An 18,947-nucleotide genomic window follows, 5' to 3' on the forward strand; every position below is an offset into this window, starting at 1 on the left:
ACAACGGGCACCGAGTTTACAACGTAACACATGAGGTGTGTTCTACAGGTATAACAGGTATATTTTTCATTCCTTTTTGTGATAGTTTTTCTTGCTAGGTAAAATGGATGAAGAGATGGGAGAACGAGTAACAGACCCTCCCCCTAAGCCTTATGCTGAAAATGTAAATCCGACTAGAATTAAAATTTACCCAGAGTCGTCAACGGGACCATGGATTGTATTTATTAGGCGTAAAGTAAAGGCGCTAAATATTATTCAAATTTCTAAAGATTTGACTTCGCGATTCTCGGATGTAAAAGAGATCGTCAAAGTCAATAAAGATAAAATACGCATTGTCGTTGGTAGTTTCAAACAAGCCAATGCAATTGCTTCTTGCGAGCTTTTTACGCGTGAGTATAGAGCGTATATTCCTTCAAAGGAAATTGAAATTGATGGGGTCATCACAGAATCGAGTTTGACTGTTGATGACTTAGTTAAGCATGGGGTTGGTCGTTTCAAAGACACCATACTTAAAGACGTAAAAATACTTGAATGCAAGCAATTGCATTCAGTATCACACGAAGGAGATAAAAAAGTTTATCGACTGTCTGACTCATTTCGAGTGACTTTCGCTGGGTCTGCGCTGCCCAACTATGTCATTATCGATAAGATTCGTCTCCCTGTTCGCCTTTTTATCCCTCGTGTAATGAATTGCCTTAATTGCAAACAGCTTGGCCACACAGCCACTTACTGTTCCAATAAGGCACGGTGTGGCAAATGTGGGGGTTCTCATCAAGAGGATACATGTAATGAAAATTCAGAAAAATGTTTAATGTGCGGAGAAAACTCACATGAGGTCCCTGCATGCCCCATTTATAAATTGCGTGAGGATAAAATTAAACGATCCTTGAAGGAGAGGTCTAAGCGCTCCTATGCAGAAATGTTGAAAAATGCTACCACTAAACCCATCTTCTTAGAAAACACTTACACATCTCTATTTTCGGAACAGTCTGACTCTGACGGAGCGTGCGAAGGTACATCATTTGTTTTACCCGGAAATTCCAGAAAAAGAAAACAGTCTTCTTTTCCCAAGCTGCCAAGCAAGGGCCTTAAAATTTCTCCACCAATAGATAAACTGCGCCCAAAACCGAAAAATTCCGATTCAAAACCGAAATCAATTCCGCCCGGTTTTGGGAACGTACAATCCAAACAGAACACCATTACTGGAAATAATAAAATTTCGACTTCCTCTGAGCCTCAGCCGGGGGTAGGATTATTGAAATTTTCTGAAATTGTTGATTGGATTTTTAAAGCATTCAATATTTCTGAACCACTAAAGAGTATACTTTCAGCTTTCCTCCCAACAATTAGAACATTTTTAGAGCAGCTGATTGCTCAATGGCCCATCCTTGCAGCGATTGTATCTTTCAATGGGTAATTCACCTCCTCCAATGAAAGATTCCATCACTGTTTTACAGTGGAATTGCAGAAGTATCATACCTAAAATTGATTCCTTAAAAATTTTACTGCATAATTTAAAATGCGATGCTTTTGCTCTATGTGAAACATGGCTTACCTCAAACATTAATTTCAACTTAAATGATTTCAACATTATTCGCCTAGACCGAGACACCCCGTATGGAGGAGTGCTTCTAGGAATTAAAAAGTGCTATTCTTTCTATAGAATTAACATCCCCTTGTTTGCGGGCATTGAGGCTGTAGCTGTCCAAACGAACATTAAAGGCAAAGACATGTCTATCGCTTCTATATATATACCTCCCAAAGTTCAAATTGGACAACGTCAAATTTTTGAGGTAGTGGAATCCATGGCTGCTCCGCGTCTGATACTGGGAGACTTCAACTCGCACGGAGTATTGTGGGGTTCCCTCTACAATGATAATCGATCCTCTTTGATTTACAATGTTTGTGACGAATTTAATATGACAGTTTTAAATACTGGCGAAACAACACGCATCCCCAGACCTCCTGCACGTCCAAGTGCATTAGATCTATCTCTGTGCTCGACATCACTTCGGTTAGACTGCACGTGGAAGGTTGTACCTGATCTTCACGGTAGCGATCATTTGCCAATCGTTGTTTCAATTAACAGTGAATTAGGCCTTACGAATTCAATCAATGTTCCTTATGACTTAACACGAAATATTGATTGGAAAACATACGAAACATTAATTTCCACTTCTCTTGCTTCGACAGAAGAGCTACCCCCTACCGAAGAATATGAATTCCTAGCGGGTTTAATTATTGAAGCAGCAGAACAAGCCCAAACGAAATGCAATCCTGGAATGACAATAAATAGACGGCCCCCTAATCCTTGGTGGGACAAAGAGTGCTCTGATGCATATGAAGCTAAACAAGTTGCCTACAAAGAAATTATGAAACAGAAAGGGGGTATACGTGAGAACTTTGAAAATTATTTCATTTTGCAAAACAAATTTGACAGTATACGTCGTGCCAAAAAATCTAGTTATTGGAGACACTTCGTTAATGGCTTGTCAAGAGAAACATCAATGAGTACTCTTTGGAACACAGCCAGAAGAATGAGGAATCGAAACGTGACTAATGAAAGCGAAGATTTTTCGAATCGTTGGATATTTAATTTTGCCAAGAAAATTTGTCCCGATTCTGCTCCTGCGCAGAAAATCACTCGCGATGCTCCCACAAGTAACGATTTCATAGATTCGCCTTTGACAATGATGGAATTCTCAATTGCACTCCTCTCATGCAACAATAATGCTCCGGGACTAGACAGAATTAAATTCAACTTGGTGAAGAATCTGCCTGACCTAGCAAAAAGACGCTTGTTGAATTTATTCAATAAGCTTCTTGAGCAGAACATTGTCCCGCACGACTGGAGACAAGTGAGAGTTATCGCTATTCCAAAACCGGGAAAACCAGCCTCCGATCATAACTCGTATCGACCGATTGCAATGTTATCCTGCATCAGGAAATTGTTGGAAAAAATTATCCTACGACGTCTCGATAATTGGGTTGAGGCGAACGGCTTGCTATCAGATACCCAGTTTGGTTTTCGGAGGGGAAAGGGAACGAATGATTGTCTGGCGCTACTTTCGTCAGAAATCCAACTAGCTTATGCAAAAAAAGAACAAATGGCGTCTGTGTTCTTAGACATAAAAGGAGCATTCGACTCTGTTTCCATTGATGTTCTCTCAGAGAAACTACATCAATGTGGTCTTTCACCAATATTAAATAATTATTTATACAACTTATTGTCAGAAAAGCACATGCATTTTTCATATGGCGATTTGGCAACATTCAGAATAAGTTACATGGGCCTCCCACAAGGTTCTTGTTTAAGCCCCCTTCTCTACAATTTTTACGTGAATGATATTGATAATTGTATTGTCAGCCCATGCACTCTAAGACAACTTGCAGATGATGGCGTGGTTTCTGTTACAGGACCAAAAGCCTTAAATTTACAACAACCACTGCAAGATAGTTTGGATAATTTATCAAGTTGGGCTTTGAAGTTAGGCATCGATTTCTCTACGGAGAAAACAGAGTTGGTTGTTTTTTCAAGGAAGCGTGATCCAGCTCAGCTTCAGCTTCAGTTGGTTGGTAGAACGATAGCCCAAGTCCTGACTTTTAAATACCTTGGAATTTGGTTCGATTCTAAAGGCACATGGGGAGGCCACATTAGGTATCTAATAACGAAATGCCAACAAAGGATAAATTTTCTGCGAACAATAACTGGATCATGGTGGGGTTCTCATCCAAGTGACATGATAAGATTGTATCAAACAACAATACTTTCAGTAATGGAATATGGGTGCATCTGTTTCCGTTCAGCTGCGAACACTCACATTATTAAACTGGAACGGATACAGTATCGCTGTTTACGAATTGCCTTAGGTTGCATGCAGTCGACCCATACGATGAGTCTTGAAGTACTAGCGGGAGTTCTTCCTTTAAAAGACCGATTCTGGGATCTTTCTTCTCGTTTACTTATTCGATGTGAGGTTATGAACCCACTGGTAATTGAAAATTTTGAAAGACTTGTCGAGCTTCAACCCCAAACCAGATTCATGACAGTGTATTTCAATCACATGTCACAAGAAATAACGCCTGCTAGGTATGTTCCCACATACGTCAATATACTAGATATTCCTGAATCCACTTTATTCTTCGACACGTCCATGCAAGCAGAGATTCGTGGAATTCCGGATCATCTACGCTCGCGGGAGATCCCTAAAATATTCACAAGTAAATATCAACACATAGACTGCCTTAAAATGTTTTACACTGATGGGTCACGAATCAGTGAGGCCACTGGCTTCGGTATTTTCAACAATAATTTTTCAATTTCTCTCAAACTTGCAGAACCCGCCTCTGTTTATATAGCGGAACTAGCAGCAGTTCACTATAGTTTGCAAATAATTAATACTTTACCCCCGAACCATTACTTTATCCTCACTGATAGTCTCAGCACAATTGCAGCTCTACGCTCAAAGAGGATTGATAATCACGATCCATTCTTTTTGGGGAAGATACGAGAATCTCTGAGTAACCTGACAAGAAAATGTTATAAATTTACCCTAGTGTGGCTCCCCGCCCATTGCTCTATTGCGGGCAATGAGAAAGCTGATAATTTAGCCAAGATTGGTGCACTAGATGGTGAAATATATGAAAGACCCATCGCTTACAATGAATTTTATAGCGCTTCTCGACAGAGGACACTTGCTAGTTGGCAAACATCTTGGGACAATGGAGATATGGGACGATGGCTACACTCAATTACCCCTAAAGTATCAACGAAGGCATGGTTCAAAGGATTGGATGTAAGTCGGGACTTCATCCGTGTGATGTCTAGGCTCATGTCCAATCATTATACTTTAGATGCGCATCTCCGTCGTATTGGGCTCGCTGAGGGTAATCATTGTGCTTGTGGAGAAGGTTACCATGACATTGAGCATGTTGTTTGGTCCTGCACTGAATATCGTGAAGCCAGATCACAATTAGTAGATTCTTTACAAGTCCGAGGAAGACCAATCCATGTTCCTGTTAGAGACATCCTGGCGTATCGCGATCCTCTATACATGGAACTTATCTATCATTTTCTAAAAACAGCGTCTGTCAAAATTTAATTAAATTCATCTCCTCATACTCTCATCCAAGGCTAATCATTCACCAATTAAAGGAACCTAGAATATTTAGTTTTTAAATTTAGACAATAACAGAAAAAAAAAGTAAATAAATACACCCGAAAATACTAGATCAGTATGAAATACAACAATGTAAGGAAAAAAGCAAACAATAAAGTGATTTCAGTGTTAGTTTTAGACAAAGTACTAGTATAGTTAAAATTAGTCTTAAGGATTTTTGTAACGTGCTATGTAAAAAAAGAAACTGGCGTAAAAAGCTATTGCAAATGCCGTGTCAAATAAACGTATGAAAAAAAAAAAATATATGTTCTATTACATTCCCCGATGAACAATATAAGTTAAGTCTATTACTAATACTTTTGAATACGTTTTGGTTAAAATAATCTAATCAACATGGCGTTATCAACGACACGACCTCAAACTTCATGGAAAATTCCGAAAAAAAAGTGTCCAAGAAATATCCCACCAATTACCAATACATTGAGCGACCCCTCGGTAACGATGAAATATAAATTTCTCGCGCAACACTGCCTCGTTTTTTCTCAATGTTTATTTGCATACCCTAGCAACCAAAGTCCGCAACAGCTAGGAAAGAAAACGTACTGTTTCGTTTCCCGCAAGAGTCGAAAGCGAACTTTTTTTTGATTTCGGCAAAATTTGCTTCTTTCGAAGCCTTTTGGCCTGAAAAGTGTCTAAAACGTGAAGTGATAGCTCCAATTATCAGTCAAGAAAAATGAATCACATGCTCACAACGCTTTGTTTATTTTTAGGTTGGAGAGCTAGGCAAGAACGCCAGCAAGAAGAAGATTGAGATTCGAAACGTGTGGGTTGCTTGCAATCCATCCGGGTTTGCATTTGTAGAATTTGAAGATGCCTGTGATGCAGAGGATTCGGCGCGTGGTGTTGATGGAAAAACAGTCTGTGGCCGTTGTGCTCGTGTCGAACTGTCTACTGGAAGGGCGGTCATTGTTTTCGCTGTGGTGGCGAACCACCGCATGGCAAATGAGGTCATGGCAACTTCCACCCGGACGACAGACGCTACGAGTGTGGAGAGCGAGGTCATTATGTCCGAGATTATACTAAAGGAAGCAAGAGATCTCGGAGCCGCAGTTCGCGTTCGCGCTCTCGTAAGCTCCGAATTCGTTCCAAGAGTTACAGCCGAAGCCATGAACATGCCCGCGACCGCCGTACCCAATCCAACACACTGAGGAAGACAACTCGCGAAAGTTCGATTACTCGTGATTATATTAAATCGCCACGACGTTCCAAGACCCACTCCTGGATCCACCCCATTCGACAACCAGATCAGGCTTCAGATCGCATCGTCGTTGACCGTTTGCATCGATATGAGCCTTGCAACACAACCTTCAGTTCATCCGTGCAAATCACGAATTACAAATTAAAATTACATCATTGCAAAACGGTTTAATCTAAACAACCTGTACGCAAATTGCTGCCCGTATAACGAACAGATATATTTCTCAAGATGTATGCAATTTTGGTAAAAATAGCTTTCTGCTCATTCAGAAACTGCACGGGGATGTCGTATCCGAGCATTTCTAGTGTTCACTGCTTTTAACGATAGGTTGGAATAATGATACAAAAACTAGAGAATGTTTCACTTGGAACGGAAATACAGATTGTTACATTCAATAATGCAATATACAGCTACTAAAAATCCATGTTCTTTTGTGCTATACGGACGCGCTATGCGCGTTAAAATCGGTGTTAGAAACCGGTGTGTCAATTTGCTTTGGCAATGTCCAGTCCGCGGAATGCTAGCTGCAGGGCGGCAACTTCTTTAGAATGCTTTTCTATAGATTTGCTACTTTTTGAAAGCTCCCGATGGAAACGCTCTTTGCTGAATCTGCCCGATCGCCCATTATAGCTTTTAAACTTCCGCTTACTGATGGTTGCCTTTGAATTAGCAATAGAAAATAACGTGTTCAAACTATTTTTCTTGATTCTTAATAGTGAGAGAACCAATCACAAATACATACGTTAGTTGCATCACGCTTCAAACCTAATTTCTTTAGGAGTTAAGAAAATAGCCTGATTTAAAAACCTAAAAAGCTTCCAACTGTCATTCGAAGGATAACTTCGTATCTAAGAGATGAGATAATACAGTTAATCAAAACATATGTATTAGATCTCCCCTAGTTCTACAATTTTATTAAAGCAAACCAAATGCGACATAGCTTTTCCCTGTTAGAAAAAAAAATCCCAACCCCTGGTTGCTAGTTCCGGCACCCTGGGGTTGGGTTCCACCCTTTGAGTATCGCTCTTAGAACCATTTGACATCGTTGTGGCCGTTCTTGGTGACGACCATGGTGCGGGTGCGTTCGTTCTGCCAGGTCATCACCCCAATCGACTGGGCGTAATCGCGCAGTGTGTTGAAATCGCCCGGCCAAAGAAACTGATTGTACACCACTCCCTCAGTGTAGGTGAATCGATTGCGTTCGTTTTCCCATCATTTGATCTGATCGACAACCGTCGGTGGTAGGGCTGACTTGGTATTGGCGGTATGTTTCGTGTTCAGCATCTTTAATGTTAAGAGGTCATAACAAATTTAAATTGCACGAAACTTTTTACTTACCGTGAGATGCGCATGCTGTTCCGGATAGCTGATTATCTGCTCATGCTCATCTGCTGTTATACCACCCCGGAAGGACTGCCTCACGGGTTAACACGCCATCCACGAGATTTGGGAAACGATGTAGTAGCTCTGTGATCCATTAAAGCCACCTGAAGGTTAGAATCTGTATACGCATAAGCTCTGTAGTTTGTTTCAACCCCAATCTATCCTTTGTCTTGAGTCGAAATATCATCTTCCGGGTGGACGGAATGGCGCTCTTCGAAGTATTCCAATCGAGTAGTATAGTCGAGTGGCTCAATCCATCGGAACTGTAATCTCGGCCAAGAGTTGAAAAGTCCAGTTAAAAAAACATCGACAGACATTCGGCGAGGTCTAATCCACTAGCTTCGCACGTATCCAAATATTGTAGCATAAAATGCCAAACCTGTGCTTGAGTATCCAGCAACAAGAATTGGAAGCCCAATCAAAAGATGAATAATTACTTACTATAGTTATTACTCTATACACTACACAAAATATTTATCCGAATTTTTTTTAACTGATTATGATTTTGTAAATAAATAACAGCGTAACCAGGGGTTGCAACGGAAGGTTATTTGGAAAAAATAACAACAGATTATTCAGTGTTGCATGTTTCATATATTTTCCATCCAAATATCATATTTGACAGTACCAGTCACCTGAGTTACTGAGGGGTAGTCAGATTTGCGATACAGTTTCGGAATGCAAGTGTTTAGTCGTGTCGTTGGCGTTATCGTGCACGTTACAGCTTCCCGCAGAAATATTGTTAGGTAACTATGTTGAACTTCAGTATATTTAAAATCACTAACAAAGCTGTATTGTGTTTACCTATGGAGATCGAAATCGATGTGGCAAAACTTAAACCTAACCATTAATAAAGACACTTTTGTAGGAATTCTCGATCCGATCTGGAACGTCGACAATATGTTCGCTCGTCTTACGCGCTCCAGGCAGAACTGGCATGGTAATAAAATTGCAAGAATTTGTACTGATAATGACAATTTTGGTGTTTCAAGGTTTTCAGATGTTGGAAGTAAAAATCACCATAATCGCCGGTAGCCTCCCGCAAATCCTTGATTATCGATGGATCGATCGTCCAAGAAATTTTTCCAAAAAACATGCCACCATCTTCAACTCCAGAATAAAATACGGAAGTGAGCAATCTACCATTAAAATAAATTTGTACTGCTTCTGTGCCATCAGGAACTCAAGGTCTATGGTTTAGATTCCAACTAACCAAAGCGCCAATTATAGTTTTTCTTTTTTACAGCATTTGATTGGTCTTTAATTTATAGAAAATTGTAAATTTTGGTACGCAAATATATTAATAATAATAATAATAATAATGAAACGTATAAACCGATTTTATGATTTAAATATTATGATTCTTATGGATTACATACAACAGTACAATAAATGATATTTGTAACCCTAATATCGAATATGCTCACTTGATATGAAATGTATAAGTTTGATGTTATGATTTTCTTATGGTATGCATTATGAAATTCATTTCAATGGCAAATATGATTTATAAATAATTACAAAAATGTATGTGGTTTGCCAAATACATTCGTTATGAAAACTTCTTTTCGTGTAGTGTGCCACGGTTTGATTTACAACCAGATTCCCGGAGCCGAACTCAAATATGGTCGGTATCACATCAAATTTCAATCGAAGAATATTATGCAATGCTCAATAGTCACTAGAGCTGTCACTGCCACTCCAAATATTTTACTTAATTTTTTCGATCTTGGAAAGAGATAGGGTAACTACAATAAAAGTAAAGTGCGCATCAATGAGGTTGATACTAAGGTGTGGCAATGCTGTTGCTCTCTCGCTCGATCTCTGTAAAGCACGTGGATAGCAGATATATGGAAAATATATGGAGTTTAACTTTATTACGTAATAAAGTTACAGAGATTGAGCGAGAGAGCAATACAGCATTGCCACACCTTAGTATCCAGTACATTGAGTGCGCATGTGTTTCATCTCATACTCCTCGTTAATCCGTTGATTATTATCTTTGTCAGCTAAACTGAAGTGAAAAAGCATTTTCTTGAACTTACGTTATGTTTCACGTAGCATTGACGTGTGGAATATTTTGAGTGCAGTATCTATCCTTCCCCTCTGAAGCTCTGGTTACCAATACGGTCGTTACCCAAAAATGTGATGTTTCGTTTTCGATCAAACTCTGACGTTTTGAAGGCAAGCAAATTTGCGGCCGCCATATCGAAAAAATTGCCAATATTAATTAGATGGACTGTGTTCGGTTTCAGTTATTTTGTAATTTCTGGGTCAAACTGTGCTAATTAACCAGCTGAAACAGTGCAAAATTTTGCGACAATGAAGGTATAATACGAATTAAACTAAAAGATTTTAACTTAAAGCCGTGCTGCGGATGTTAGCATGAATTTTCACTCGACATGTTTTTATCTCGGTTTTTACAGAAAATTGCCGAACAAAAGCTGCAAGCTTTTACCGTCGGTACGATGGGGAAGCGGCAACTCAGCCGGAAGGAACTTGAAGAGCAGAAAAAACGAGAAGATGAAGCTGCAGCCGCACACGTACGTGAAAGAACTCTTGATTACTCCACTTTTAGTTGTCCCTCCATCTCTTAGCTTTATTTCAAATCTCTGAGAAACATGTCAAAAAATTACCCTTCAAACTCTAAAATCAAAGAAAAGAATGCTCTCTAATCGTACTTGACAATTTAAGGCGTTCAAAGAGTTTGTTGAAACCTTCCAAGAAGCTCCCTCCAAGATTTCCAAGGTGTGGGTGAAAGCAGGAACGTACGATGCCGGTTCAAGAAGTAGGTTCCAAATGTTTCGTACTTTATTCCACATCCGAAGTGTCTCACACTTGTTCATGTTTTCAGAGGAAGATGTGCGAGACAAAGGAAAATTGTATAAACCATCGTCCAAGATGGACACGGAGACGGAGAAACCAAACGACTACGTTAAAATGTTGGCCAGTGAGAACAAAAAGGATTTGTTGTTGACGAAGAAAAAGACCCAGGATAAAAAGAAAAGTAATTTGGAACTTTTCAAGGAGGAGCTTCGTCAGATTCAGGAAGAACGTGAGGAGCGGCATAAATATAAACATATGGCAAAGTCGATGCTGCCGTCGTCGGCTGATCAAGAGCCGAACCACACTGAAAAAGATTCTGGTTCGTTTGATAATGGGGATCCGAACACGACTAACTTGTATCTGGGTAATTTGAATCCAAAGGTAGGGAAGCACTGAAATGGCCCGATCAGGGGAGTGATCGTTTATTTTTCTTGTAGATATCGGAACAAGCGTTGATGGAACTGTTTGGTAAGTACGGTCCATTGGCGAGCATCAAAATCATGTGGCCCCGATCAGAGGAGGAACGAGCTCGATGCAGGAATTGCGGGTTTGTTGCTTATATGAGTCGTAAGGACGCTGAACGAGCGCTTAGGTCACTGAACGGAAAGGATGTGATGAACTACGAGATGAAACTCGGCTGGGGGAAATCTGTTCCTATTATGACTCATCCCATCTACATTCCACCGGTGTTGGTAGCCTACACGTTGCCTCCTCCGTCTTCGGGACTTCCATTCAACGCGCAACCACATCCGACGGATTTGGATAACATACCGTTGATGACCTCCAAGATGTATATGAATGATCCGGAGTTGAAGGAACAGATGGACAGTGTGTTGTACAAGGCGACGGTGAAGGTGGTCATTCCAACCGAACGGGCCCTGCTGATGCTAATTCATCGTATGGTGGAGTTCGTCATCCGCGAGGGCCCGATGTTCGAAGCGCTCATAATGACCCGCGAAATGGACAATCCAATGTACAAGTTCCTTTTCGAAAACGAAAGTCCAGCACACATCTACTACCGCTGGAAGTTGTTTTCGCTGCTACAGGGGGATACTACGTTGGAATGGAGGACGCAGGAATTCCGCATGTTCAAGGGTGGTTCAATTTGGAAACCGCCACCGATTAATTTCTACACTCAGGGAATGCCGGAGGAACTGTTGGTCGACGAGGATGGAATGGATGGGAACAAGGGAAATCTGTCTGTGGCGTAAGTGTTTTTTTTTTCCTTTACTTATTTTCAAGTTATTTTGAGCTTCCGTTACTTTTACAGTCAACGTGACCGCCTGGAAGATTTGATTCGTCATCTGACCCCAGAGCGGCAGAAGATTGGGGATGCAATGATTTTCTGCATCGAGCATGCCGATGCAGCGGAGGAAATTTGCGAGTGCATCTCGGAATCCTTAGCCAGCAATGGGACGCTGGTGAAGAAAAAAATTGCTCGGATCTATTTGATATCGGACATTCTTCACAATTGTAGTGTAAAGGTGCAAAATGCGAGCTTCTTCAGAAAGGCGTAAGTTCTTTTCACGGCTTGTTTTGTTGTTGAAATATGTTAAATATATTCTACTTTTTGTTATAGACTGGAGAAAAATCTTTTGGAGATTTTCACCAATCTTCATAACTATCATAAGCAGCAGGAAAGTCGCCTTAAAGCGGAAGGATTCAAATCTCGTGTGATGAATGTTTTTAAAGCATGGGAAGAATGGGCTGTTTATCCAAAAGAATTCCTCACCAAGCTGCAGCACACTTTCTTGGGGATCCAAATTGTAATGATTATTCTAAAAGGCCTGGTAAAAAGTTGTCCTACAACAGTGTTACTTTTATTCACAGGTTGAGAAGCAGGAAGAGGAACTCGACGATGAGAATGAAGACGAAGATTTGGACGGGGTACCGCTAGATGGGGCAGCTTTACTGAAGAGTGCTATGCTCAAAGGAATGACGGAAACGGAAACACGAACACCGGTGCTAAAACATGATATCTACAGTGACGAGGAAGACATCGATGGAATGCCCATGGACGAAGACATCGACGGGGTACCATTGGATGGAGCTGTCTTGGGAACGGATTTAGAATTTGAAAATGGTACTGGCAAAGGCAAAACCGGTGGATCGTTTATTCCATCCAAGTGGGAAACGGTCGATGCTTCCCAGATTGAAGCTCAAGCGATTACGACTAGCAAGTGGGAAACGTTGGATCCGGTTGCACCTGCACCTCCACAGATATCTTTGCGCGATGGCGACAACACAGACGAAGAACAAGGAAACAGTAAAAGGTGAGTGAATCGTAAATTTAAAATGCCCTCAATCGCTTATTTATTCTGTCTTCATTTAATAGCGACCAAGACGAAGCCCGTCGATTGCGCCTCCGTGAGATCGAAGTTAAAATTGTCCAGTATACGGACGAGTTCGAATCAGGCGCACGTCAGGTGCGGGTAGGCTTGACGTTGGCCGAAGAGATCGCTCATTATCGCCGTAAACTGATCAAGAAAGCAGAGAAAGAACTACGTCAACAGCAACAACAGCAGCAGCTGGAACTACAACTTCAGCAACAAGAATCGAAAAGTGTGGAAGACACAGACGACAGCGACGAGTATGAGGAGAGAAAGGCTTACTCGAAAAAAGCATCCAAAAGAAGCCCAAGCTCTGAAGTGTAAGTATTTCATGCTAACCCACCTTTGACCTGATGGCCGGCCAGTGTTTACCTAATTTCTTTTATCAGTTCTCGTAAGCATAAGAAAAGCCGCCGCTCGCCATCATCGGAATACGTTCGTGAAGCTGCTGCAAAATCCTCTCGAAGGTCACGTTCGCCAGGTTACACGGGTAGTCGTAGCAAACGGGAATCTTCATCGCCAGTGCGAAGCAGCAAAGCCTCCCGTCATCGTGCCGTATCACGCAGTGCTTCACGATCCCCCACAAGAAGACATCACACCGAACGTTCCATTTCGCCGAGTACCCGCAGCAAGTACGAACTGCTTGAATCACCTGCCCGCAGTGCCAGCAAGTATGACAAATATGAAGGATCTGCAACAAAGTACGATAAATATGAATCTTCCAAGTATGATTCGCGGTTGTACGAGGAACGTTCCAGTAGCAAGTACGAGAAGTACGAAAAATACGAGAGTTCGAGTAAACACGAACGGGAAAGAGAACGGGACCGTGAGCGAGACCGAGACAGAGAAAAGGAACGTGATCGTGACAAGGAACGTGAGCGAGAAAAGGAAAGAGACAGTGAGCTGCGGGAGCGTGAAAGGGAACGAGAGACTCGCGATAGAGACCGGGAACGGGATCGATTGTATGCTAGCAGTGGCAGCAAGTACGAAGTCGTTAGTTCAAAATACGATGAAACTGAAAGTAGAAGGTACCGGTATGTAATTGATCACTGGTAATAAGAGTGTTGCAAGTGTTAGTTATATTTTTTTCTTCTCAACGCAGATCACCTACACCGTCGAGATCAAGCCGAGAAAGCTACCGGTATGCAACCAGCTCACGATCGGAAAAGCACAAGAAACATAAATACTAGAGGTCATCGGAACTTTTGCCATCCCCTTCCCATCCGACAAAGTGAGCGTGTTTGTCTTGCTGTTTCAATAAAAATTGGTATCGCTTCGATACCTTCTAGGGGTATTCTCAAAAGCAAAACAAAAAAGAAGCAAATTACGGCGTAATGTACGGCGTATGTGCCCCTCAGATGTGGTACCAAGCGACACAATCGTGACCTAAGTATAAAATATTGTTTTTAGATGAATTGCGGGGTTTAACATATCGCCGAATTTCTTCGAAATTCCGTTTTGTAGTAAAACTGCGCCATCTGACGATGTTCGCATTTGACTACCAGTTTAGTCTCATGATAGGGTTTGTATAGTTTCCTGCCTTTATGCCCAGTGAGGGAAATGAACGCTTTGTGCCAGATTGGTCGAGGAACATTTCGAATGTGAGTCAGTGAATGCCAGACGCGCAAAGGTGCTTGAGCCGATGGCAAACGCTGGCAAACAAGCCAGCAAACAAGAATAGTCCATGCATACATTTTATAATAGAGATGCACCGAATATTCGGGCCGAATATCAGCCGATTTTGATTTAAGGCGAATATACGGTACGCCGAATATTTAAACATTAAATATTCGGTATTCGGCTGAAAGCCGAATAATACTATTCGGTGCATCTCTATTTTATAATTCGTGATCCGAGTTGATCAACTATAACAAGTAATTGGTAACATTTGCAGTGAATACATATATCACAAAAGCTGGATTAACCATATCCTCGTTTCATATCCGTTGAACCATAGTGAATGGCCAATAATGAAGAACAACAATATTAATATAAATATATTATTTCAGTTTGTTTCTCTTTGAAGAGCATCTCTATATCGGAGGAATGAAACTATGTCATACATTTTATATTAAAATAGTTTAATGGTGTGAAATGTATACAACACGTTAAACCTCCAACTTCTCAGAAGAATGAATGGAGGGAAATCACTGGCCCATGACAGGCAGAGCACGTAGACATAACCGGTGATTAAGGTAATCATCCTTATTCGTACTAATCGTTCGAATCGCTTTCGAACGAATCTCACATTTGTCGTATTCTTGTTTAATATTTTAATCCACTTAATGAATATCAAATATCTTAATCCACTCGTACCTTACAGAGAAAGCAGAAAGTGAAATACAAAGAAGGAGATGACATAACTGATAATAGCATAGATATTCTCAAAGGAATAAGAAATATCAACAAATGGGCGGTAAATTCCAGCGTCAAGGTAGAATATGGAGACGGAAAGGTAAGACTGCATAACAGCTAATAATGATGCCAAATGAATTTATTCATATTGAAAAAGGTGTTTATATGGCACCCATGCACTAATGGGTCCTAGTTTAACTTTGGTTTGAGGGCGGGTGGCGCACCTCTTTGGCTAGCGCAGAAATGCTGATCATACCGGCTCTACATTAGTGTACCACTGTACTATAACAAAACTATATGGAATGATTGGGTTTGTATAGTTGTTCCTCTTAAATGGGTACGCTAAACAAAAGCTAATGAAACATTTGTCGAAATCAGCGGCAGCGGCAATTGGGAAGGTGAAAGGGGTATTGTTTGCCATCGAAATCGATCCAAAAATCAATCCGGTTCAGCATGCGCAATGCAGAATTCCAATACCATTCGTTTCATTTATTTAGTTCAATATCAATTTCATGATAACACTGAATCAACAATTTGCCTCCACAATACTCGATTTGTAGCTGCAGCTCTCCAACGTCGGTTACGCCCAACACTCGCTAAATCACGCTTCACCTGGTCCGCCCATCGTGCTCTCTGCGCTTCTCGCCTTCTTGTACCAACCGGATCATTAGCGAACACCATCTTTGCATGATTGTTGTCCGGCATTTTTGCAACATGACCTGCCCACTGTATCCTTCCAGCTTAGGCCACCTTTTGGATACTGGGTTCGCCATAGAGTGCAGCGAACTCGTGGTTCATCCTTCGCCGCCACACACCGTTCTCCTGCACACCGCCGAAGATCGTCATTAGCACCCATCGCTCGAAAACTCCTAGTGCTTGCAAGTCCACCTCGAGCAGGGTCCAAGTCTCGTGCCCGTAAAGAACCACCGGTCTTATAAGCGTTTTGTACGTGGTGCATTTGATGCGGGGGTAAATCTTTCTTGACCGCAGTTTCTTCTGGATCCCATAGTAGGCCCAACTTTCACTGATGATGCGTCTTCGGATTTCACGGCTCACGTTATTGTCAGCCGTTAATAAGGATCCTAGGTAGACAAAATCCTCCACAACCTCGAAGGTATCCCTGTCGATCGTAACACTGTTTCCTAGCCGGATCCTGTCGTTTTCGGTTCCGCCTACCAGCACATACTTTGTTTTGGACCCATTTACCACCAGTCCGACCTTCGTTGCTTCGCGTTTCAGGCGGGTGTACAGGTCGGCCACCGTTCCAAATATTCGGGCGATAATGTCCATGTCGTCCGCGAAGTATATAAATTGGCTGGATTTCGTGAAGATCGTGCCCCGGCTCATCGCATCACACCTTCCAGAGCGATGTTGAATAGTAGACACGGGAGTCCATCACCTTGTCTCAGGCCCCGTCGAGATTCGAATGGACTGGAAATTTCACCCGAAATCCTTACGCTGTTTTGTACACCGTCCACCGTTGCTTTGATCAGTCGAGTCAGCCTCCCGGGAAAGCTGTTTTCGTCCATGGTTTTCCATAGCTCTACGCGGTCGATACTGTCGTATGCCGCTTTGAAGTCGATCAAGAGGTGATGCGTTGGGACCTGGTATTCACGGCCGTACGGTAAAGATCTGGTCCGTTGTCGACCGGCCATCGATGAAGTCGGCTTGATAACTTCCCACGAACTTATTTACTTTAGGTGATAGACGACGGAAGATGATCTGGGATAGCACTTTGTAGGTGGCATTCAAAATGGTGATCGCTCGGAAGTTCTCACACTCCAAATGGTCACCTTTCTTGTCAATGGGGCAAATCATTCCTTCTTTCCACTCCTCCGGTAGCTGTTCGGTTTCCAATGCAATTGAGAAGCTGGTTGGAGTGGAGAGCACGTCAGTTTTCATAACTATAAAGAGAGCAAGAACCTCGCCAAAAGACGGAAGACCATGCGAGCCAAATAGGGAAACGGATCAGGATGCTCTCACGAGGAGAAAGCTGTAGTACCGTTGTGAAATTGCATAATTAGAACGAGGAGAGAAAAGTGGAGTAGAAGAGGAAAGAAAACACTTCGGCTCGTCAGAAGGGACCAAAGGGAAAAGCTGTTCTCGTTAAAGCTAATGACGTATGCAGCGCTCCTCAAAAAGGGTACAGAGGATCCGCGCCACAATGCCGCGAATTCCACCACAATGCCGCGAAAACTGGATCCACGTAATAAACGGTGTTCACTTACTGGTGGAACAAGACGCTCAGTACATTCGTAACCGAACGTTGTACCGAGAAACAAGTGCTTTTTCTTCTCTCCGGTGTGGTTTAGTTTTTTCGGTAGTACGAAGGTGCTTGCTGTGGCAGAGGCTGCAGTAAAGCATTACTAATAAACAGTCCCGCGAGTGATAATTATTACCTGCGATATCGGTGAAGGTAGTGCAGTGAAGTGCGTTACTAAACAGTTTTCTTGCCTGAAAGACGGCTTCGTTTAGACGAGCTATGTCAGCTCTCTACTGTGTGAAGGTCACGCGGGTGATGGATAAAACAAACGAAGGATCAATTCACCTACCAGCTCGTCAGGAACCAACTGGTTAAGTGTTTTGTTTTTTACTTTTCTTATCGATTTTTTTATTATTGTGTTTGATTTTTTATTTTGATTTAAATTAAATAGTGCGCAACACGCAACAAAATGGAACAAACAGAAGGATCACCCTCCGACGACGAATATTATGGGGAAGAAGAACGTGTATCTGATACTGAGACAGATGATGTTATGGTCGATCCACTTCCCCCACTTCCCCCCAATGCCTCACAGCCCCCCCCCCCCAGTCAAGGTTTACCAGGATGGATCCGCTGGTCCTTGGGTGGTATACTTTCGGCCCAAAAATAAACCGTTAAACAGCATAACTGTTGCACGGGAGCTGACAAAACGTTACTCGGCCGTAACCGAGATTAAAAAGGTTCAGTCAGATAAACTGCGCGTAGTCGTTACTGACTTGAAACAGGCCAATGATATCGTTAGCAATAGCCTCTTTACGCTGGAGTATCGCGTCTACATCCCTTCTCGTGATGTGGAGATCGACGGTGTGGTAAGTGATGCGGGTCTAACTGTCGATGATCTGATGAATGATGGGGCTGGCCGCTTTAAGGACCCTAACCTTCAATCAGTTAAGATTTTGGAGTGCAAGCAATTGCACTCAAAGTCCATCGAAGATGGGAATTACTATCCATCAGACTCGTTTCGTGTAACCTTCGCCGGATCTGCACTTCCGAGCTACGTTGAAGTGGGAGGAGCTCGTCTACCTGTACGCCTGTTTGTGCCGCGGGTCATGAATTGCTCCAATTGCAAGCAGCTAGGTCACACGGCCACCTACTGTAGCAACAAGCAACGGTGCGGTAAATGTGGGGAACGCCATGCGGATGATACTTGCAGTAGGCCCGCTGAGAAGTGTGTTTACTGTGGGGAGAATCCACATGCACTTTTGACATGCCCAACGTACAAACTTCGCGCGGATAAACTGAAGCGATCCACCAAAGATCGCTCCAGACGCTCTTACGCAGAAATGCTTAAAAGAGCTGTTCCACTTATCTCCGAAAACCCATTCGCTCTCTTGCCAACTGACGATAACGCCTCTAACGACCCTTGCGAGGGGCATTCTTTGGCTCCGCTTGAAAACTCTAGGAAAATACCT

At 42.2% G+C, this 18,947-nt stretch overlaps 2 protein-coding genes and 1 pseudogene across 2 annotated transcripts; 2 read left to right on the forward strand and 1 right to left on the reverse strand.

Annotated features, from left to right (window-relative positions):
* The first annotated feature begins 5,513 nt into the window (after nt 1-5,513).
* Nucleotides 5,514-6,783, forward strand: LOC131688390 (uncharacterized). The gene is made up of 3 exons (XM_058972599.1): nt 5,514-5,615; nt 5,687-5,719; nt 5,891-6,783. Exons 1-3 carry the CDS (start codon nt 5,514-5,516, stop codon nt 6,326-6,328), a joined length of 573 nt encoding a protein of 190 aa, XP_058828582.1. The 3' UTR covers nt 6,329-6,783.
* Nucleotides 6,784-7,293: 510 nt separating this feature from the next.
* Nucleotides 7,294-8,170, reverse strand: LOC131688391 (general transcription factor IIH subunit 4-like; annotated as a pseudogene).
* Nucleotides 8,171-9,963: 1,793 nt separating this feature from the next.
* LOC131689884 (U2 snRNP-associated SURP motif-containing protein) lies at nt 9,964-14,317 on the forward strand. Its single transcript, XM_058975238.1, has 11 exons — nt 9,964-10,089; nt 10,188-10,304; nt 10,456-10,549; nt 10,616-10,968; nt 11,025-11,794; nt 11,858-12,100; nt 12,167-12,353; nt 12,418-12,860; nt 12,923-13,237; nt 13,307-13,951; nt 14,020-14,317. Exons 1-11 carry the CDS (start codon nt 10,084-10,086, stop codon nt 14,105-14,107), a joined length of 3,261 nt encoding a protein of 1,086 aa, XP_058831221.1. The 5' UTR covers nt 9,964-10,083; the 3' UTR covers nt 14,108-14,317.
* Nucleotides 14,318-18,947: the final 4,630 nt, after the last annotated feature.

The sequence above is a fragment of the Topomyia yanbarensis genome, chromosome 3 (genome assembly GCF_030247195.1).
Source record: "Topomyia yanbarensis strain Yona2022 chromosome 3, ASM3024719v1, whole genome shotgun sequence".
Taxonomy (NCBI): Eukaryota; Metazoa; Arthropoda; class Insecta; order Diptera; family Culicidae; genus Topomyia; species Topomyia yanbarensis.